Source organism: Carlito syrichta, unplaced genomic scaffold (genome assembly GCF_000164805.1).
Source record: "Carlito syrichta isolate Samal-C Ts95f unplaced genomic scaffold, Tarsius_syrichta-2.0.1 Scaffold317361, whole genome shotgun sequence".
Classification (NCBI taxonomy): domain Eukaryota; kingdom Metazoa; phylum Chordata; class Mammalia; order Primates; family Tarsiidae; genus Carlito; species Carlito syrichta.
In genome coordinates this window covers 484,110-507,918 of record NW_007261457.1, presented here as the reverse complement: position 1 = coordinate 507,918, position 23,809 = coordinate 484,110, and the positions used below count along the sequence as shown (strand labels likewise).

General features: G+C 37.5%; 1 protein-coding gene across 2 annotated transcripts in view; it reads right to left on the bottom strand.

The window, feature by feature from the left end:
- Positions 1 to 23,031, bottom strand: part of SEC24B (SEC24 homolog B, COPII coat complex component) — a 76,284-nt gene extending 53,253 nt beyond the window's left edge. Inside the window, exons 1-3 of one of the 2 annotated variants that reach the window (XM_021707393.1) lie at positions 22,296 to 23,031; positions 13,296 to 13,469; positions 4,090 to 4,194 (exon numbers count right to left, since the gene is read on the bottom strand). In XM_021707393.1, the coding sequence (XP_021563068.1) occupies positions 4,090 to 4,194; positions 13,296 to 13,469; positions 22,296 to 23,019 (1,003 nt within the window). In that variant the 5' untranslated portion in view covers positions 23,020 to 23,031. The remainder of the gene's footprint in view (positions 1 to 4,089; positions 4,195 to 13,295; positions 13,470 to 22,295) is intronic. The other variant, XM_008074730.2, reaches the window with a different exon arrangement.
- Positions 23,032 to 23,809: the final 778 nt, after the last annotated feature.

Genomic DNA, 23,809 nt, shown 5'->3' with positions numbered 1-23,809 from the left:
GTGGTGGAGGCTTTGTTGAAGATGAGTTGGTTGAGAAATTGAGGTTTTGTTTCTGGAATCTCAATTCTATTCCATTGGTCTATATGACTGTTCTTGTACCAATATCAAGCTGTTTTGATTATTGTAGCTTTATAGTAAAGTTTAAAGTCTGGTATTGTGATACCTCCTACTTTGTTTGTTTTGCTGAGGAGTGTTACAAAGAATATTTTTAATCCTCAAAACAACCTTATATAATTGTTATTATTCCCGTCTGAGAAATAAGTTGAGACTCAATGAGTTTAAGAAACTTGCGTAGAGTCACAAAGCTAGAAAGTGACAAAATAAAGACTTGAATCTAGAAAAACTGACACAAAAATCCAGGGAGATATAATCTCTATTTAGTGTTAGGACTGGCACACAGTAAGTGCTCAAAATGTTATATATTATTTAAAATCGAAATGCCTCGAGTCTAGAATGTAGAACTTTTAATCTGTAATATATTCAAGAAATTCGATAAACAAGATAAAGTAATAGGAGAAAAGCCATAAATGTTAAATGTTTTTGATCTCCTAATTTTTAAAATGTAAGCAAAAGGAATTTTTGCTGATTGTATTTTCTTGTAAACAAGAGCCAGGTACGGTGGCTCATGTCTGTAATCCCAGAACTTTGGGAGGCTGAGGTGGGAGGATCACTTGAGCTCAGGAGTTCAAGACCAACCTGGGCAACAAAAGAGACCTTATCTCTACAGAAAAAAAAAAAAATTAGCTGGGTATGGTGGCACATGCCTGTAGAGAAGAATCATCTAAGCCCAAGAGGTTAAGGCTGCGGTGAGTTGTAAGTGTGCCATTATACTCCAGGCTGGGCGACAGAGTGAGACCCTGACTCACAAAAAGACAAAACAAAAACTAGACAAAAATGGGAGTAATTCAGTCTTACATTATTCAAAATGACACATTTTTGAAACCTGTAAAATGAAGACTATTAGATAGAAAAGTGAAACGTATATAGGATCTGAGTAATGTATATACTAAAAAAATAATTCAGGGCCTGTAAGCAATAACCCTTCAGTAGCAATTACACATATTGCAATTAGATCTTGGCTTCTTCTTCTTTTTTTTTGAGTCGGAGTCTCACTCTGTCACCCAGACTGGAGTGCAGTGGTCGCTTCCGGCCACCACAGCCTCGATCTGCTGGGCTCCGGCGATCCTTCCGCCTCAGCCTTCCAAGTAGCTGGAACTACAGATGCGCACTACCACAACTGACTAATTTTTTGATTAATTGTAGAGATGAGGTCTCGCCAAGTTGCCCAGGCGGGTCTTGAACCCGCGGGCTCAGGCAATCCACTCACCTCAGCCACCCAAGGCGCAGGATTACAGGCTGAGCCACCGAGCCTGGCTAGATCTTGGCTTCTAAAATACTCTTCTTCCACTAAAGAAACAAGGACTCCTTGAAGAAATGGCTCATTCTAGGGTTGCAACAGGATAAGTACAAAATGAGCCAGGAACATCCTACTGTGGCCTTAAAGTACTTAAAATAAGTGCTCAAAGAATCGTGTGAACATTTTAAAAAGGCATCCGAGCCAGTTTGAAGAAGTGGCCACTGGCCAAATTGAGGACAAGTTGATATTAAAATAACTTAAAGTAATAGATTATAACTCATTGAAATAAGAATAAAATAAGAATCTATGACTCATTATGGACTCATTATGGACCTAGAGAAATCAATGATGAAGAGCAAACTCTTCTTTGCAATAAAACTCCAACTCATTCATATGAATGGATGTCCGAGTTTAAAAATTATCAATGAAAAAAAAAAACTAAAACTAATTGGTGATAATTTAATAAAGAATGGGACATTTATATACTCCCAAAGAATCTTCTCACAAATTATTTATTAAATTCAACGGGGAAAAATAGAATCTTTATAGTGGAGAAAGCTAACTTCATCAATATGAGAACAAATTGGTATCATGTGTTTCAGGATGCACTGGTAACATTACTTTAGTGGTAATCCTGCCAAAAATGCATGATTTGAATCTAATCACAAAAAAATCAGATAAAAGATTGGGGGACTTTTACAAAATAGCTGGCTTATACTCTTTGAAAATGTTAAGGTCATTAAAGAGGAAGAAAAGGAATTGTTACAGATTGAAGGACTCTAAACAGGCATGACAACTAAATTCAACGCATGATTCCAGGTTGGATCCTGGATCATGAAAATAGCAACAAAAGACTTAGATAATTGTCAAGATCTGACAATGAACTGTGTATCAGATTACTGCATCAGTGTTCAATTTCTTGATAACCGTATTGTGGTTAGATAAGACATCCTTATTAGGAAATAAACACTGAAGTATTGAGGGGTAAAGTTCATGATGTCTCCAATTTACTTTCAAATGGTTTAAATAAATATGTCGATAAAGAGAATTATAAAGCAAGTGGGGCAAAAATGGTTTATCTGGGTAAAGTATATATGTGAATTTCTTTTACTCTTTTTACAACTTTTCTGTATGTCTGAAATTATGTTAAAATAAAAAAATTACAAAAAAAAATCTCAGAAAGATAGCTGGGAATTTACATATTTAGAGTAAGGAAAATTACTTCCCACCTGACACCCCCAATTTTGAACCCCCTCAAATCACATATAATTCAAATCACATATAATGATTTAAATATTTTTAAATGTACAAGATATAGAAACTTTTGGTTTAAAAGATTGTAGAGCAAATCCTCCCATTCAATAAAAATCACAGGAGAATCATGGTCAAATATAGTAACTTAAAGGATTATCACCTATTGGTTGTCTTAAACTACAGGTTGAGCATCCCTAACCTGAAAATACAAAATGCTACAAAAGCCCAACCTTTCTGAGGGTCAACATGATGCCACAAGTGGAAAATTTCACACTTGATCTCATGTGAAAAAAAAAAGTTTTGATCACAGTCAAAACTTGGGATCATGAACAAAATTACTTCAAATATTGTATAAAATTACCTTCAGATTATGTGTATAAATATATATGAAACACAGCCTGTTTGCAGTGGCTCATGCCTTTAATCCCAGCACTCTGAGGTGGGAGGACTGTTTGAGCTGAGGAGTTTTTGACCAGCCTAGGCAACATAGCGAGACCTTGTCTCTGCAAAAAATTAAAAACTTAGCCAGGCGTGGTGGTGTGCACGTACAGAACTAGCTACTTGGGAAGATGAGGCAGATGGACTGTTTGAGCATAGGAAGTTGAGGCTGCGGTGAGCCATGATCCTGCCACTGTACTCCAGCCTCGGTGACAGAGTGAAGCCTAAATGAAGGAAGGAAGGAAGGAAGGAAGGAAGGAAGGAAGGAAGGAAGGAGGAAGGAAGGAAGAAATATAAATGAATTTCATGTTGAAACTTGGGTTCCATCCTCAAGATATCTCATTATATATGCAAATATTCCCAAATCTGAAATCTGAAACATTTCTGGTCCCAAACATTTCAGATAAGGGATACTCAACCGGTATTAAAATTAATGGAGGAACTGAACTGCTTAATTTTCAGCAGCTTATCAAAGGCAGAAAAAGATATTAGGTCACAATACAATCATACGCATAACGTTTTCAAACTAGCAAGATATAAACTACTAATTCATGAAGCAGGAAAACAACTACAAATTCTGGGCCTTCTAAATACATGACTAGGCCACAAGGACCTCTCAGAACACTATCCTATTTCTCTATCTACATGGCTTACTCTGATTGGACTAAAGTAGCATGCAAGGCAGAAAATAAAACAGGATTCCTAAAAGAGTACTAGAGCAATCAGCCAAGAGCTTCTGTCAGGACTCATTCTTTTGTATGTGACATGGGAGGAAATGCATTTCTGAAAGGAGCAAGCACTCAACCATTATGAAAGAGTTATTCAAATTCTATTATTTACAATATGCTAAAGATGTCCAAAGGAGGAAAAACAAAACAAACACACACCTCATTCTAGGTAACCCAACCTCCTATAATACAAACCTAGTAAATTCATCATGCTAAATCTTCAAAGATACGTTTTTAAAAGGCTAAGTAAGACTGTGGAAATAAAAAGAAAACTTGAATAGGATTAAGAACTGGTGTAAAGCTAAAGCAGACCTGCTTCCTCATCCTCCTCCTCCTCTTCCTCATCATCGGAAGTTGATGACAAGGGAGTTGGTGCGGAGCTAGCTTGGTTATTAACATATTCACCATACTGCATGCCTGTAAAGTGGAAAGCACAAATATAAGAGTCAAACCAACAGGAAAGACGAGAAATAAATGTTGACATTGCATTAAAAGTGAGAAAGAACTCTGACATTCCAAAGAACATCCCAACATGCATATTAATATTAGCAAGTTTATACCACAAGTAGAACCGTTAGAAAAATCTCTGCAAAGCAGTTTAGTAAAAGCAGCTTTAATATGGACTGGTTTAAGTGTAAAAAAAAATACCATGATTTACACTGATAACATTTAGGAAACTGCAACATTCTCTCAAAATTTTACTAAGCTCTATAAACCTTTACCTCTTTGACTACAGGGCTCTCAGGGTATACTCCTCCTTTTGGGACTGTGCATTTTTGGTAGGCACTGATCATTTCTAGTGAACTGAATTTATACAGCATATAAAACATATATGTGGTACCTCACTTCTGCTAATGCCACCTTGATGATAACTCACTTCTCATAATGGAAAAAAAATGACAGGTAAAGAAAATAACTGTATTCAGCATAGTTCTCTGCTCATAGTAGATACTCCAAGATAAAAATTAAAAGTCTTATTAACTTTGGCCCCGCAAGAGTAACAATTACAGAAAAGTAAATTCTGTGAGCCAGCCAGTCATATTAACATCATCCTACTGCCTATATATGAGTCTGAAGCAGGTGAATAAGACTGGTCCTCTAAGTTAGATACACCAACAGAAGGCAGATTTTGCAGAAAAGGCACAATAACTGGTGTTGGTAACTACAAAATACTTCCCTTAAACAAAGATGATTAGGTATTTTTATTAACTTAAGTTTGGTAGAATCAGGACTCAAAGCATTAGCAACCACAAGTTTTTAAAGAGGGCTTTAAAAATGAAAACACTAAATAAGAAAGAATAAATATCCTCGTAAGGGAAATTGTTAACTCTACTTTGAGTAAAAGAAAACCCAGAAACATAGCAGGAATTTTCAAGGGCATAATATTAGTGGCACAATGAAACCCTGCCTCACCAGAATCACATGGTGGTGTTGCTCTCTTCAATGTTTTTTTTTTTTTTCAGGTGACCTTTTTGATTAGCATCAAACAACTCATCTCTATAGTATAAAAAAGCTATTAAAGAGTAAAAGTTGAGTTTAGAAGAGAACAAAGGTTAAACTGTTAGATGAGCAGGCCAGGTGTGGTGGCTCATGCCTGTAATCCTAGTACTTTGGGAAGCTGAGGCAGGAGGACTGCTTGAGCTCAGAGTTTGAGATCAGCCTGTGCAACACAGTGAGATCTCCTCTCTACAAAAAAATAAAAAAGTTAGCAGAGCAAGTGGGTGTGACTGTAGTCCCAATCACTCAAGAGGCTGAGGTGGGAGAATCGCTTGAGCTCAAGAATTTGAATCTGTGGTGAGCTGTGATCATGCCATTGCACTCTAGCCTGGGGGACAGAGTGAGATCCCAACTTAAAAAAAAAAAACCCAAAACTGTCGATGAGTGAAGCTTTGATCTTTCAACTATGACTAGAAGAGTCATGGTAAATCTACTAGCTTTGCTGAAATATCTTTTAATTTAGGTAAAATAGCAGTATCACAAGTTCATCTGAGAACATTACAATCAATGTAATATAAGCGCAGGCAATACAAGAAATAAGCTTGATACCTTGAAAGACCAAATTAAGAGTGGCATGCTCCTCTAACAAAAGCCTAATTAAAATAAAAATTTGGCTAATATTAGATATCAGGTTAAATATACTAAAAAATTTATACTTATAGTAGATATGAGTAGTAGATAAGATTAAACAGGTTAACAGTAAAAAAGTTTTATAGATAAGAGATTCTGCAATTTAAGAACCTGTTTAAAATTTAAGCACTTTCTCAAAACACAATTGGTACTACACTTTTAAAAGTATACAAAGGTATACAGTAAAAAGAAACACGAAATTCCATTTATTGTGCTGAGCTGAGAGAGGTCAATGAATAGAAGAAAAATCAGAAGAGAAGCCATTCTTATGATTGAATAAGCAGGTTGTTGACTCTGTAAATAATCAAAGAAGTCAAAACACAGGGTATGGTATATACTTATACTATAAAATATTTTCCTTCCTTTTTCTAGATCTACTGAACAAAAATGAATCAATTCCACTTATTATTGAAAAGATAATCAGTTGGGCTCGGTGGCTCAGCCTGTAATCCCGTGCCTTTGGGAGGCTGAGGTGAGTGGATTGCCTGAGCCTGCAGGTTTGAGACCCGCCTGGACAACTTGGCGAGACCTCATCTCTACAATAAATAAAAAATGAACCGGGCGTGGTAGCGCGCGCCTGTAGTTCCAGCTACTTGGAAGACTGAGGCGGAAGGACCGCCAGAGCCCAGCAGGTTGAAGCTGTGGTGGCCAGGAGCGGCCACTGCATTCCAGTCTGGGTGACAGAGTGAGACTCCAACTCAAAAAAAAAAAAAGGAAAAGATAATCAATGCTTAATTGGAAGTAAATGAGATGGATATACAATGATTAAACAAATTTATAGAGCACTTAATGCACTAGAAAAAGGCCATGTATATGATAGACTAGAGCAGTATTATTTATTGTAGTATCACACCAAAATTTTACTTTCCTGAAAAAAGGTACAATCTGTTTTTAAAAGTGCTAGAGATTAAAGTACCAAGATTTAAGTTCTTCTCGAACTATGACTTTTTTTTTGAGTCAGAGTCTTACTGTGTTGTCCAGACTGGAGTGCAGTAGCACACTCATAGCCACCGCAGCCTCGACCTGCTGGGCTCAGGTGATCCTTTCTCCTTAGCTTTCCAAGCAGCTGAAACTACAGGCACGTGCCATCACGCTCTGCTAATTTTTTGATTTACTGTAGAGACAAGTTCTCACCAAAGTGCTGGGATTCAAGGAGTGAGCCACCGCGCCTAGCGTGCTACGACTCTTAATATGTTTAAAATTTAGCTCACCTTTGCCTGTTCAAGTAAATTGTTAAAAGCTGGGAATATAGGGGTAACCCCTTCAGGTCCCCTCCCACTGTGGGAGCTTTTCTGTCCTCTCAATAAATCCTGCTTTGTCACTTAAAAAAAAAAAAAAAGGCTGGGAATATTAATTGGACAAGAATATGACATTTTACTTAATCCAAAGAAAAGGTAAGAGTTCCAGAATGATAATTATTCCATATTTAAATGACTTGCTCTACATTAGGTATAGCACATACAGACGATAACAAATGGGGAGTTACAGCCAGAAAGGGGCCGACAGTCACCTAATCTATTCTAGGGTATGTGAATTGTTATGAGAGCTTCCTGAAGTGCCTTTACTCAGAAGCTTTTATGAGCCAGCACCTATGTATGAAATACACAGGTCAAAAACATGAGGTAGAATATGATGCCCTCTCCCAGAGCTCAGCTTGAAACTCATTGTTGAAATGTACATGGAATAAGCACTACCACCACCACCACCACCACCACCACCACCAAATGGGGAGGGGATGTTGTATCCTAATTTATTGTCTTAATCGGAGCTTCCAAAACATGAGCCTATTATAGTAAATCAAGAGGCAAGAACCATGTTATAGAATCTGACATGATACTGAGCTCTGCTATTAACAGGGCCTCAATATCTTAAAAAGAACACTCAGCTTAAACTATCTAACATTTAAGTACTTTCAGACAAAACTTTCCAGGTGACCATATCCTTGGGGCTGCTTAATATTCTTCACTGCTCCCTAAATATAGCTACACTAAAATAGATCAAGCTAGTCTTAAGAGAACAAATCTCTTATGGAGGTTAGCTTTTTTTTTTTTTAATTTAAGAGTTCAGGGCAACCCCTTCGGCTCCCCTCCCACTGTGGGAGCTTTTCTATCCTCTCAATAAATCCTGCTTTCTAAAAAAAAAAATAATATAATAATACATTTAAGAATTCAGACTTTCAAGCAACTATTATCTGTCCTAAGCTGGAAACGAAGTACACATACTAAAAGACTCAGATCTAATTTCTGTAAGTACTCTTTCCTAAAACTTATCTATCTAAAAAAGTGCCTGTGTTAACAACAGCATTTCTCTCACTTTACCAAAAACACATAAACTTAACTTATCCTAAACCTTACTATGATACACTGAGCTAATGCATACAACCCTCTCAGACACTAAGGGAAAGCCTCCTCCTTAAATGCTCAATCAAGGCACCTTAAATCTACAGACTTTCTTTTACTTAGATAGGAATGTATTAGTTAAGGATGAAACATGCTGTTAACAGGATTGGTTCTTACTGGAAAATTTTTAGATATATGAAAAGCAGTAAGGTGATAGCATAATGATAAATTTATTTAACTATATAATTCTGCCTTTATGCAGACTCCAACCACTAATGTCAAAGAACCCAATGCTTTTGAAAGAGTCCCAGGAGAACAAAGCACAACAGTAAGAAATACTGAACAGAAGAGCAGCATAATGCTGTGGATAAAGATGAGGACTCTGGGTTCAATTCCAGGTTCTACCATTTACTGCTTGGGCAAGTTACTAACCTCTCTATTCTTCACTTGCATCATCTATAAAATGGTGCAATACTTCAAATGGTGGTGGTTAATATATTTCAACTACTCAGAATGGTGCCTGACATATATTAAATATGAAATAAGTGTGAGCTACTACTACTGAACTTTAAAAATCATGTTTCTGTGTATATTTAATTAAAAAACAATTATTTTCAGTTGCTCTTAATTCTTATCCTTGGGGAAGAAACTTTCCACCAACCTGACTAGCACATTCAGTCATGCTGATTCTTGTAAAAACAAGTATAATATTTTCTAGAACTATCAAATTTTTTCAAGATACATTGGATAACACAGCCAAAAATTCTGACTTCTTTCAGTCAATGTGAGATGTGCAATACTGTATCTTACAACCCATTTTATAAAATAAATTTCTAACTTTGTTTTATTTTTGTAAAACATTTAATACTTTGCATATTCTTCTAGCAAAAAAAAAAACTTATCTATTACTTAGTAGTATATGCTTTGATAAGTTTTGAGGATTGCTTCTTGATGTTTTTGAAAAAAACACATTTAAAAGATATGGTGAGATATTATAAGGGCAGTGGTTTAAAGAAATTAACAATATTTTGAATAACTGCTGATACAGTACAACAAGTACTGGGTTTTAAGGTAGAAGGTATATTATGCCTGGGTCTTAGCATCCCTCCTGGCAAGTCTATAGGCCTTTAGGTAAGACATCTAACTCTCTAAACTTCAATTTCCTCAACTATAAAAGGAAGATGAACTATGATATGCCTGTTCCACATGATGAGCAAGTGAGATAATAAAATTTAAAAGAAAGGTATCTGCAAACAGTAAACTGCTACAATAACAATGTTAGCAGCCATCTACAGCCTGGAAAATAAAACTAAGCAAAACAACAATTTCTGACATGTAACTCAAAAGGTTAAAAAGAATAAAAACCAAAAAAGCAAAAGAGAACAACACTGCTTTAGTAGAACTCTTCCAATACCATTCTAATCTACTGCCCATGAACAAAGTTTCTCAGCAACTATATGTATGAAAATAAAAATTAGGAATGAAACTGATCTGAATTTTATCATATTCTTACAATGAATCATACACAATCCAGATACAAAGCTAATGGTTAAAGAGGAGGGAGTCTATTCGTTTCACTGAATGATGTTATATTTCTAATAAAAATGTACTTTCCATCTATAATAATGCCAAAGTTCATAATGTTTATTGTTTTAGCCAACTTTATACTACTAATAAAAATTGTAAAGAGAGTTTAATCCAAAAGAAAAAAGTGATTAATATTTAGAGACTTATGATCATAGATAACAAATTTAAAAATTTTAATTTATACATTATTGTGGCAGAAAAGCACAATATAGTGATGAAAGAGTTTCTACTTTAAGAGTAATTCAGGGAAGGGGATATGATTTCAAAGAGAGAAAGCTTTCCAAATGTTAAAGAAGGGCTATTTGTCTTTGTTTTTTGTAAAAGGATGGTATAATTCCAGAGGATATATGAAGAAGAATGTAACATTTTGTTTTGAAAGTTGACATGTGCAACATGTCAAAAATTACAAAACTGCAACTATTTTAATTTTTGATGAAAAATTTTAGATGTCAATCTAAAAAAGGTTCAAGTAGCTATGTAGTTTAAAAAAACTTTTTAGAGAGTACTCAAAACTTTGAAGTCTCTCCTCTAAAAACCAGTCAAAAATTATTAGTCTTAGGAGAATAAGTAAGCAAGGATGTCTTTGCAGCTGGGAGAAACAAGGCTTCTCTCTCTCTCTCTCTCTCTCTCGGGAGAAAAAAGGCTTCTCTCTTCTCTCTCTCTCTGCTTCTGTGTCTGTCTCTCTGTCTCTGTCTCTCTCTTAAAGAGACAGGATCTCATTCTGTTACCGAGGCTAAAATGCAGTGGTATGATCAGCTCACTGCAGCAGCAAACTCCTGGGCTCAAGCAATCCTCTGGCTTCAGTTTCCTGAGTACATGGAGTTACGGGCATGAGCCATCCCATCCCAGCTTAATCTCTTTTTAAGTAATAATGTTTTAGTAGTCATATCTGGCTCACAGTGTACTCTATGCAGATGGTACACTGCAAAACTCCAAGAGGCTCCTTTCATGCAAACTATAATTTGCATGACTATATATGGTAGTGCTGACTCACATTAACAATTAGGCTGTGTACCCCAGATCTATCCAAAGACAAAGAAGCCACTAAGAGGCCAATCTCCTATTTAAGAAAAATGAAAATACATATAAAACTACAACTCAATTCTCTCCAGTATTATCTTTTCTGTTACTTAAGGAAGGAGTTTATTTTAGATAAATAAAGAGTTTGTCAACAGTTAACAACAGCAACAATTCAGCCTTATTTTATAGAAAGAACACAAGGCAGAGAGAACTGACTTAAAAATTTTTTGCTCTGCTACTTTATTAACTTGTAGCCTTAACTTGTGAAAATTACTTAACTTCTGTGAATCTCACTTTTCTCATCTGTAAAACAGGGATAACATGTATGTTATAGGATTAATATAGGGATTAATGGGACAATGAAAGTATCTGGTACATTGTATGTGCTCAATAAATGGCAGCTTCTATTAAAATCTATTTTATTGGAAAAAAGAAACATAATTGTAATTGTTTAGTGGGAAAATCATTTAGAAAATAATATTTGTAAGATGGCAGGATGGCATTTAAAGAAAGATGGTCAAGGCCAGGCGCGGTGGCTCAAATCTGTAATCTCAGCACTTTGGGAGGCTGAGGTGAGAATTGCCTGAGCCCACAGGTTCGAGACCAGCCTGGGCAACTTGGCGAGACCTTATCCCTACAATAAATCAAAAAAATTAGCCGGGCATGGTAGCCTGTGCCTGTAGTTCCAGCTACTTGGAAGGCTGAGGCAGAAGGATCGTCTGAGCCCAGCAGGTCCACGCTGGGGTGGCCATGAGTGTGCCACTGCACTGCAGCCTGGGCAACAGAGTGAGACCCTAAGTCAAAAAAATAAAAAGGATGGTCAAAAAGAAAATATGATAGGATGAAAGAAATCAGCAAGGGCAATGTAAAGAACCAAAAAAATAAAAAAGAAAGCAAAATATTTTTGAAATGGGAGGCAGTCATCAATGCAGGAGAAAGACACAAGACACCATTCACTTGGGTTTCGACCTACCCCTAAGTTTTTTCTATTCATGATAATCAAAACCTTCCTATCAACCCTTCACTTTAAAGGCAAATGCTTTCAAAAACTAGATTCAATTCCCAGTATACTCGCTGGCTTGTTGGAAATTAGTGGACGCTTTTTGGTGCTGCAGTTTGTTTTCCCATAAAACCAAATAATAAAATTTATAATGTACAATCTAGAAAGGCCTCTGTTGACCACATAAACAATCAACAGATATACACAGTGAGAGCAGTCTAGAATTTATGATACTTTTCCTTCTCTGAGTTTTAGAACATAAGAAAGAAGGTTCTTCAAACTCATGGTTAGGAGCTGCCATTACATAGTAAGTCTAGACCCTAAAATATTATAATGGTTGTTCTGGAAATACAAACCGTAGATTCTCAAAAACAGTTCAGTTACCTCTGATCAAATAAAAATACAGTATACTAAACTGAAAACATCAACTGAAAACAGCATTTTCCCAGACAGAAAGTAAAACAAGAATACTGCTAAAAGACAAGACAATGTGGGGAAACAGGGTCAAAACAATGCCTTTTATTACCTGACACTTATTTGATATTTGAGAATATTAAACAAATAAATCATAGTTTGTCAGTGATACAAAAGTGTGGGTTGTGGTTTCATTTTTCACTCCCTTTCATTCCCAAAATTGTGTTACATTTTATTATCAACAATGACAAACACAGAAATCATCAAATAGGATATGGAGGTTCACTAAATAAAAGTCTTGGTTGCTGGCTGCTTTATTCCAAAACAAACCATAACCTTTAAAAAATAGAAAATAAATATTCCATGATAAAGAAATGGGTTAGTAACCATAATATATCAACACAATGGACAATTAGCCATGAAAATAGCTATGAAGACTCTAGGTATATGAAGAAATGTGCGTAACTTCATTAATGTAAAAGCAAACTACAAAATGGTATGTACACTATGATTGTGATTATGTAAAATATATAATTCAGATACTGGAAGTTAATATACAAAAAAGAAAATAGTTGTGTTTGAATTGAGATTATAAATTACTTTTTTTCATATTTCTTATAAATTAGGATTTTAGTTCGACTTTTTATTTATTTATTTTTTTGAGTTGGAGTCTCACACTGTCACCCAGGCTAAAGTGCAGTGGCATTTCCATGGCCACCGCAGCCTCGACCTGCTGGGCTTAGGTGATCCTTCCACTTCAGCCTTCCAAGTAGCTGGAACCACAGGCATGTGCCACCACTCCCACCTAATTTTTTGATTTATTGTAGAGACGAGGGCTCGCCATGTTGCCCAGGCTGGTCTTGAACTCCTGAGCTCAGGCAATCCTCTCACTTCCGCCTCCCAAAGTGCTGGGATTACAGGTGTGAGCCACCACACCTGGCTTAGCTCGACTTTTTAAAGTCAGCTATTTGAATATGAGTGTGTACATGTATGTATACAAATATACATAAAACAGCAGATTTCTCAAATACCTTTCTGTTGTAATAGCTCTGACGGCTGTGTAACTGAGGCCACAGGCTCAACTGGGTGATTTGCAGCAGAAGGTGTTCTTGTTGATGAGGCTCCTGACAAAACAGTGGGTACTACTGGGTTGGACTTAGGAGGCTGAACATTTTGCATAACAGGACAGGATAAAGAACCTGCAACTGAAGACAAGAAACTATTTCATCCACAGTAACAAACTTGAAATATATTAAAATATACTTACTAATAGAATTCAGCTTGAAGTTCTTGTAGAAATTTCAATAGTATCATGTTTATCTAGTATATCTAGCAAAGAAGGTGGTCCAAAGAAATAATTTTTCAAAAAACTAAAAAATTGATCAAATATTTTTTAATGGCAATTTTCCTAAAACATTTCACAAGCTTCCTTACCTTCTTAAACAAAATGAACCCAAATAGCTTTTCTAATGATCTCTATTAATGCTAATTATATGACACAATGGTGTCTCAGATTAAAATGAATAGAGGTTACTGGACTCTGCAATAATGCGATCTCTGCATTCCATAAATGCTTCTAGTAACAGTTCAGTTCTCATTTTGTATTGTTAACTGTCACTTCTCATTTGCTATTTCTAACCAGATGCCTTATTTCACATGTAACTAAGTAAGGGGCTGACCATAACACTAGGATGGACTTCTGGAATAAAGTATACGTGATTCATAGTGACATGAATATCATTGATAGTAATATCGTCTGTGATAGTTCAAGTTACCCAGTGTTTCCTACGGAATAAAACTGTCAGGCCACACACAGTGGCTCATGTCTGTAATCCCAACACTTTGGAAGGCAGAGGCAAAAGGACTGCCTGAACTCAGGGGTTCAAGACCAGTCTAGGCAGCTTGGCAAGACCTCGTCTCTACAAATAATCAAAATATTAGCTGGGCGTGGTGGCATGTACCTGTAGTTGCAGCTACTTGGAAGGTTGAGGTAGAAGGACTGCCTAAGCCCAGCCGGCAAGACCGCGGTGGTCATGAGCATGCCACTGCATTCCAACCTGGACGACACAGTGAGACTCCAACTCAAAAAACACACCCACAAAAACCTGTCCCTGTTTGCCTATTTGAGATTATTAAACCAAGAGATAACTGAACTAGTGGTAAGCAGTGACTACGTACTACTGAATAATACTCATATATATGTACACATACATACAAATGCACATTTATATAGGTGTATATGTAAGATGTGTATATATATATATACATGTAAACAAACTTGGATCCAAGACTGAAACAAATAGGAATATGGTGACAATCAAATGTGTTACATATCCTGATAGTGTCCAAAAGACTTAAGTATGTATGGGGAATGGGGAAAGAATGTGGAAGGCAGTATAAACATGCTGATTGCTTCATCATTTTTAGTAGGAAGACAAACTGTCATTGTGAGAGTTTGAAAACATTATCGTCATATTTCATTCACAGTTCCTTTCATCAAGGTGAAGTTGAGTTTATTTTACCACCCCTTGAATTAGAGCTAACCTTGTGACTGGCTTTAATCAACAGAATGTGGTACAAGTAAAAGTGTGTAAGTCTCAGACCCAAGTCTCAAGAGGCCTTGCATCCTATGCTTTTCTGCTTTTGAAATGCTGCAGAGATTACCATGTAAGGAAACAGGCCTAGGCATGTGGAGAAAACCCTAGGCACCCCAGTAAAGAGTGTGTACCAACTGCTAGATGTAAAGTGATCTAGGATCTTCTAGCCCAGCAAATCTCCAGCTAAATGAAGTCACAAGAGTGAGTCCAAGAAAAACTATTTGTGCCCAATCAACCCACAGAATCAAGAAAAATAATAAGTCACTGTTGTTTTAAACCAGCAATAGGTAACTGATATTATCACTAAAACTGTCAATGTAACAAAGTGATAAGAAAATTTAACAGCATACAAGTAAAAACTAAGAAAAGTATAATATCCAAAAATAGATTTATGTGTATGTACATGTATGTATTTGTGCTATTTATGTACATGAATATATATAAAAACATAATAAAATACTCATGAACTCAGCATTTATCTTTGAAAACAAAATATTTCCAATGCTATTGAAGCACTCAATATGCTCCTCACAGAAGGCATTCCCTGCCCTCTCCTGAGCTGTGTTTATTTTGCTTTTGTTTAAACCAATTTACCACATATAAGCATTCCAGATAATATTTTTGCTTGATTTTTGTTTTTGTTTTTTTTTTAGAGACGGGGTCTCACTCTGTCCCCAGGTTGGAGTGCAGTGGTGTGATCTTAGGTCACTGCAGCGTTGAACTCCTGAGCTCAAAGGATCCTCCCTCCTGCAACAGCCTCCCAAGTAGCTAGGACTATAGGTAACACACCACTGTACCTGGCTAATTTTCTTTTGTAAATTTCTTGGTGCCAATTTTTTTGTAGAGACAGGGTCTTGCTATGTTACCCAAGCTAGTCCTGAACTTCTGGACTCAAGCTTCCCACCTCAGCATCCCAAGTTACTGCAACTGGCTCCCAATTTTTGTTTGTTTTTTAAACTTCAAAACAACAGCATACTACAGGTATTCTTCCGTGATTTCCTATTTTACATTTCTGGGGTTCATCCATGTCAATGAATGCAGCTCTATTTCACTATTTTCATTGTTATTCCAAAGTTCACTGAAAGAATATAATTTATTCATTTTACTATAAATAAACTTTAAGGTTATTTCTAATTTTTTGTTTCCATAAATACTGCAGCTATGAATACTCATAAATATGTCCCTAGTGCAGATGCATAAGTGTCTCTAGGACAGAAATGTGTGTCACAGCTCAAACAGGTGCAAGTGTATAGCAAGGAACACACTGAATTCCTTAACCCTGGGGGCAGGCCTGTGGGAAATAAAGTGTTTGGCCTAGAGAACAGACTAGTGTTTTTAGTCTAGTATCTCAAACAAACATTATCATTTGCTGTAAATGTCATACATCTACAACAGGAAGTAGTGCTGTGGGTCTTCCTTTTCCAAGTGTAGTCTACAAACCAGCAACACCTTATGTACAAGTTAAACAGAATCTTACACCAAGCCATTACAGACCTAGTGAATCAGAACCCACATTTTAACATAATCCCGGGTCACTCATATTCACAAAGTCTGAAGAGGGATAGCGTTCTGGAGTGTAGTTATCTTCAATTCCACTAATGCCAAATTTTCCTAAAATACTGAACCAACATATCCTCAGACCAACAGTGTCTAAGAGTCTCCTGCTACTCCCAATTCTTACCATTCCCTGGTATTGTCAGACTTTCAATTTTTACCATTCTGATGCTAAATATGAGAAGATATCTGGCCAGGCATGGTGGCTCATGCCTGTAATCCCAGCCCTTTAGAAGGCCAAGGTGGGAGGACTGCTTGAGCCCAAGAAGTTCAAGACCAATCTGGGCAACACAGCGAGATCTTGTCTCTGCAAAAAATTTAAAAAAACTAGTTGGCCGTGGTGGTGCCCACCTGTAGTCCCAGTTACTCTGGAGACTGAGGCAGAAGGATCGCCTGAGCCCAGGAAGTCAAGGATGTGGTAAGCCGTGATGGTGCCTCTGCACTCCTTTCTGGGTGGCAGAAAGTCCGAACCACTCCCCCTCAAAAAGAAGACATCCCACTCTAGTTTTTTTTGTTTTTTGTTTTTTGTTTTTGAGTTGGAGTCTCACTCGGTCGCCCAGACTGGAGTGCAGTGGCCGCTCCCGGCCACCGCAGCCTCGACCTGCTGGTCTCCGGCGATCCTTCCGCCTCAGCCTTCCAAGTAGCCGGAATTACAGGCGCACGCTACCACGCCCGGCTGATTTTTTGATTTATTGTAGAGATAAGGTCTTGCTGCCCAGGCGGGTCTCGAACCCACGGGCTCAGGCAATACACTCACCTCAGCCTCCCAAAGGCGCGGGATTACAGGCTGAGCCACCGAGCCTGGCTTCCCACTCTAGTTTTAGTTTGCTTTTCTCTCTTTATTAGTGAGGTTAAGCATGTTTTCACTTCATCTTCTGTGCAATGCTTGCTAATATATTTTTCTCTTGATTGTTGGTCTCTTCCTTATTAATCTGTATGTTATTTGTGTATTCTGGATAATGACTATATATTCTTTTCTCCCAGGTCAAAACTTGTCTTTTTGTTTTGATAATGAGGAAAAGTTTTAAATTAAAAATCAGTCAAGTTTAGTTTATCCTATATGGCTAGTATTGCACTGTTCTTAAAAAAAGTCCTTCCCTACTCCAAGGTTTTAGATATAGTCTCCTACATTTTCTCTCAAAGTTTTAAAGTTTTGCCTTTAAAAAAAAATTACTTCACTTACAATTTATTTTATACATGGAGAATTCATCCTTCGGATTACAGTTAAAGCATCACTTCTCAGGGAAGACTTCCCTAAGTTCATGTCTAATAGGCCAAATGCAAAAGTATGCTTCTAAGTACCATATATCTGCTTCATGGTACTTTAATAATTGCTATTTTACATACATTTGTGTTTATTTGGATAATGTTTGCTTCTCCAAGATGTGATTCTTATTAAGCAAAAAATATTCAAAATAATTTTAATCAAAATATTTGTTCTGGCAAAATTCTATAACTTGGCAACAAGACTTATCTAGATAATTTTTTAGATTATGTGCTTTTCAAAAAAGAAATACTCAAGATAAATGTCAACAAATGACTTTAAATCAATCTACAGAGCTTTGGTATTCATCTAGCTGTCAAAATGGGCATCTTTACATCCCCAAGTCACATACTCAGGCAACTGCACCTCAAACTAAAAAACAGCTTCTACACTTATTACTTGATTATAATTTTGTACTAGATTACTTGGTTAATCTAAAGATTCACTTATAGGGACAATTTATAAATTTTTAAAGGGTCTAATCAAGTAACACCCTTTAAACACTAACCAAAAGTTCAGCCGAAGTTAACAACTAACATGACACCCAAAACACTTGCAGTAGATTTTAAAATAAAATAACCTGCCAGTTGTGGTGGCTCATGCCTATAATCCCACAACTTCGGAAGGCCGAGGTGAGAGGACTGCCTGAGCCCAGGAGTTCGAGAACAGCCTGGACAACATAGCAAGACCTCAGCTCTACCATAAATAAACAAATAGCTGGGTGTGGTGGCACACATCTATGATTGAAGCTACTTGGAAGGCTGAGGTGGAAGGATCGCCTGAACCCAGCTGGTGGGGGCTGCAGTAACACTGATCATGTCACTGCACGCCAGTCTGGAAGACAATGAGACTCTGACTCAAAAGAGATAAATAAAATAAAATAATCTGAAGTTCTAGTGCTTAATTGTAAAATACTAAAAGCTTTTCTTTGAGTTGGAGTCTCTGTTGCCCAGGCTGGAGTGCAGTGGCACTCTCGGTCACCACAGCCTCAGCCTGCTGGGCTCAGTTGACCCTTCTGCCTCAGCCTTCCAACTAGCTGGAACTACAGGCATGCACCACCACACCTGGCTAAGTTAAGGTCTCGCTTAGCTGCCCAGGCTGGTCTTGAACCCCAGGCTGGTCTTGAACCCTCAGGCAATCCTCTCGCCTCCGCCTCCCAAAATGTTGGGATTACAGGTGTGAGCCACTGTGCCTGGCTAACATGCTTTTCTAAAATTAAGATACAAATGAGATGATATTTTAAAGGTCCCATTTACTCCATGTTTTGAATATGCACTCATCAACTGCCTAAAAATAATAGCATGTATCCATTCATCACCGTATCTTTGATATTTGCCTAACTCAAGCTTATGTTTTTGGATCTCCAGTTCTACAAATCACTTGAGGACTTTTAGTATATCTGAAAATGAAGCTAGTATAGTCAAGTTTAAAAAATTCAATCATTCTTGTCAATTACACAAAGGCTGAATGTCACACAAAACTATATTTAATACTACATGATTTTCAAGTGACAATGCAATTTAAACATTTCCAAAGCAATTAAACTATCTTTCTAGAACATTAAACTCAGTATTCTCAGGGTTCCCAAACCTTGTACCTAAGCACCCCAAGGCATGGTAACAAACTCAAAGGGCTCTTGAACATTTTAAATGTTCAGGAAAACACAGTAATATATAAAAAACACTTTATGAATTACTTCAACTAAGTTACATGGGTACTGTGAAAAAATATTGAGATATATCAACCAAGAAAGTTGGGAACTTTTGCAAAATTCAACTTGAAAATAGGGTTTAAAGGTAAACTCTTTTGAAATGGTGAAGATATTAAGATGTATTTAATTTGTCAACTTCTGAACTATAATTAAAAGTAATTTACCAATCTAAAGGCCAAAAAACCCCACTTCTTAACACAAATTAGCTTCTAAAACATATTCATTATGTTACTTACAGTATAAAATTAAAAAAAAAAAACAACTATATCCCACTTCTCTGCCTACAGGACCAAATATAGTAGTTATTCAAATAGAAAGGAATTTTGTAATCATTCTCCCTATTTATTAACTTTTTAAATAAGCCTTTCCTCATTAGTTGTTCTGTTATTTAGCCAAGTGACTGCATATTTCCCTGATACAGCTCAATATAAACTGGTTTCATCCAGAGTGCTATTCCCATCTCAAAAATAAGAGGAATTACCTGTATTTTCTCTATCACAAAAGTCACAAAATCCTTAAGTTAGAGGGACCTTAGGATAAGCTGATCTGTAAAATGACTGCTGAAGGAAAACAGAAGAAAACAGAATTTCTAGAGAACAGAAAGCCCTGGTCCTAGGATAGTGTCTGACAAAAGTTATCTCCAGGCCACGCAAGGTTTTTAGCATTAATGACCAGAAGCAACTCAACCTGGACAGCTTTCTCCATTTGTAAAACAAAAGAACTAGGGTAAAAGTTGGATCTGTTACAAACCATCATTAAGATCAAGCCAGGAATAGATTCCCAAGACTACCCTGGATATTCAATTCTAGCTCAGTAAATCACAATCTGTGATTCTGGTGGATAGCCAGATTTGGGAACTGTGACAGACACTTTTAAGTTGACTCACCCAAGTCAGTGCTAACTACCTTTTTTCTTACTAGACTCTACTATGAATGCTCAAAGGTAAATATTCATTTCCCAGCCTTTCCTAAACCTTTAAATGCTTTCCAGTCTTCAAAACCTTTGAAAAGTCTTTCAGTCTTTTAAAACAGGCATGGCAAATGACATGTAAGATGAAGTCTGTCAATGCTAGCATCCCAACGTCTTTCCTCGCCCTTCTTTCCTTCCTATTTTTAACTCTGACTTGATGTCCATAGGTACAGAAGTATCTAATTTCTATAAACCAACATGCTAAGAGTGGTAGAGTAAAAAGACAAAAAGGATTCCAACATCTAAATCTACTGCATCCACCAAGATTTCTTGTTATGTGAGAAAAACATCCCCTTTGTTGTTTAAACCACTATTAATTGCTTGTAGCTGAAAGCATTTCTGAAGGACATAGCAATGAAAGAATAGATGATCTCAAATGTACAGTTCAGATCTAACATTAAAGTTCTAGTTTTAAAAGATCTAAATGGATTACAGGTGGTGGCTCAGCCTGTAATCCCAACACTTTGGGAGGCCAAGGTGAGAAGACTGTCTGAGCCTGGGGGTTCGAGACCAGCCCGGGCAACATGGCTGGTAGAGACCTCGTCTCTACAATAAATCACAAAAACTAGCATGGCGTGGTGGAGTGTGTCTGTAGTTCCAGCTACTTGGAAGGCTGAGGCAGAAGAACCGCCTGAGCCCAGCAGGTTGAGGCTGTGGTCGCCATGAGCGTGCCACTGCACTCCAGCCTGGAAGACAGGAGTGAGACTTCAGCTCAAAAAAATAAAAATAAAAATAAATAATATAATTATCCAGGGAATGATACCCTTACACAGCACCCTTGACATATGGCTATCCAGACAATGATACACAATCTAAAGTCATTGTTTGGAAAGCTCCCAATGCTTTACCAATTCCCATTCTTTGCATACATGTTCATTCAGTTCAATGTTAAATTCAGTTAAATTCAGTTTAATGTTAAATTCAAGCTGAATTAAAATAAGCATATTCTATGAATACTCAGCACTTAAAAAAAAACCCCATATATAGAGCCGGGTGTGGTAGCTTACACCTATAATCCCAGAACTTTGGGAGGCCAAGGTAAGGTGAGCGGATTGCCTGAGCCCATGGGTTCGAATCCGCTTAGGCAACCGGGCAAGACCTCATCTATACAATAAATCACAAAAACTAGCTGGGCATGGTGGTGTGAATCTGTAGTTCCAGCTTGGAAGGCTGAGGCGGAAGGATCATCTGAGCCCAGCAGGTCGAGGCTGTGGTGGCTGTGAGTGTGCCACTGCACTCCAGCCTGGGCGACAGAGTGGGACTCCAACCCAAACACAGAAACAAAACAAAAACAAAAATCACATATGTTACAAACATAATGTTTAAACTAATACATTTTAATCACATCTTGGTTTAGGAAGGTCAGAAAGACAAACTTCCAGGGTATTCTTCATGAACTTTCCTTTCTCTTCCCCACCTTTCAGCCTAACTTACTAATTTTAGAAGGAGAAAAAAGCATTTATGTGTAGGAAACAAACCTTCTGCAAAAGTCACTAATGGTGGTTAACCTGGGGAAACCAGTGCAGAGTTGCAGGTCATTATCTTTTCTATAGTAAGTGGAGCTCTGGCTGGATAAACAACCATCCCAATGGTGATCTAGCATAAAAGATAAAATAGTGGCCAATAAAGCATTTTGTCTTATGTCTAACTCACATTAAAGATAACTATTGCAATGGCATAAAATATATCAATCAACATTGAGGAATCATGACAGAGAACCAGGCTAGACAAGGCATTGTGGCTCACTGGGAATGGGTGCAGGGAAATGGTTCAGGGAAACACTGCAAAAATTTCACAATAAAGAGAGCAAACATACTGCAAAGGTGAGCTAATGTCCAATAAGGCAATATCATCTTTAACCATCATGTAAATAATAACCTGATTGGAAATGCACTGATTTTCAACCACATTTTGGTGAACTTTTCATTCAACCTACCAGTATTTGCTGGGTTGCTGGCTGTAGCCAGGGATCCCGAGTGGTTTCGGATGAGATTGTCTTGGGTTGATGGAAGGCCTGGAGTTGACCATGACAGAGTATTGTATCCAGAAAGATTTTGCTGATGGTGGTGCTGTTGTGATGGTGAAGGTGGAAGCGGTGATGGATGGCTGACAGCTGCGTTTTGACCAGAAAATAAATTATCTTTAACTGGTCTGACAGTTGGAGCATTCTGTGAGGTAAACACTTGACCATATGGATCGCCAGCAGGCAGAGAGGGATATGAAACACTAGGATATGCAGCATTGGAAACAGTTGACATAGCATAATGACCACAAGTAGAGGGAAATCCCTGAGAAGCAACAGAAGAGTTGGCAGAGTACATAGCTGGACTACTGTAGTGATTCACAAAAGAGTATGGCTGGGAGGCACTCGTGTGCAAATGGGATGCTGATGATGCAGCACCTTGGAAAGATCCTGAAGTAGACCCTGCAATCTGAGGGGCAGGAGGACCCCTGCCATACATCTGCTGTGCTCCTGGTTGTTGGTTTGCTGTGCTAGGAGTCACCACATTTTGTGTTGGTACTGTATAGAGACCAGAGTAGTAATCATCACGTTGGGTATCCAATGGCAATGAGGTCATTTTCCCAGGTCCTTGAGAGTAATGTCCTGAGGGAGCAATATAGTTTTGATGATGCAATCCATACCCAGATGGAACTTGCATTTGAGTCTGTGCTGGACCTGAAAAAAGAAAAGCAAGTATTTACTGCTAAGTAAAGAAACAACTAATTTTTAAACATGGTTCCCATCTAAATGTTAACCCAAGTAATTTTCTTCTCCATAATCTCATCTTATTACAAAATACATAAGTGTTACAGATCCACTGTGTTAGCTAGACTCCAGGATGGTCACCTAAGATCCCCACCTCCTGTTATTCATACTCTTGTGTAGTCCTACCTCACAATGTACCAGGAATGGTAATGTACCAGGAATGGTCTGTATGACCAATAGCATATGGCAGAGGTGATGATATATCACTTCCAAGATTAGCCCAGTCTTGGCTCTGGTTCTGTTTCTCTCAGATCACTCAGTCTGGAAGAAGCAAGCTGCCGTCCTGTGACCAGCCCCACGGAAAAGCCCATGCAGTGAGGAACTGAACTACTGAGACTTGTCAACAATATGAGCAATCTTGCAAGCAGACTGGTCAAACTAAATATAGTCTTGAGATAACCATAGCCAAGCTAATAGCTTGACTGCAATCTCATGAGACCCTGAGCCACAACCACACAGCTAGGCTGCTCCCAAGTTTATGTCCCTCAGAAACTGTAAGATAAATATTAGTTGTTTTAAGTCGCTAAGTTTAGGGGGTATTTTGTTATGCAGCAATTGATAACTAATACACCCAGCATGAAAGAAGTCCAAACTTTTCTTAATTAGTTTTCATCCAAACTATAAAAGTAACAACACTGCAAGCAACACTCTGTAGCAGATGGTCAATACACAATTTGAACTTT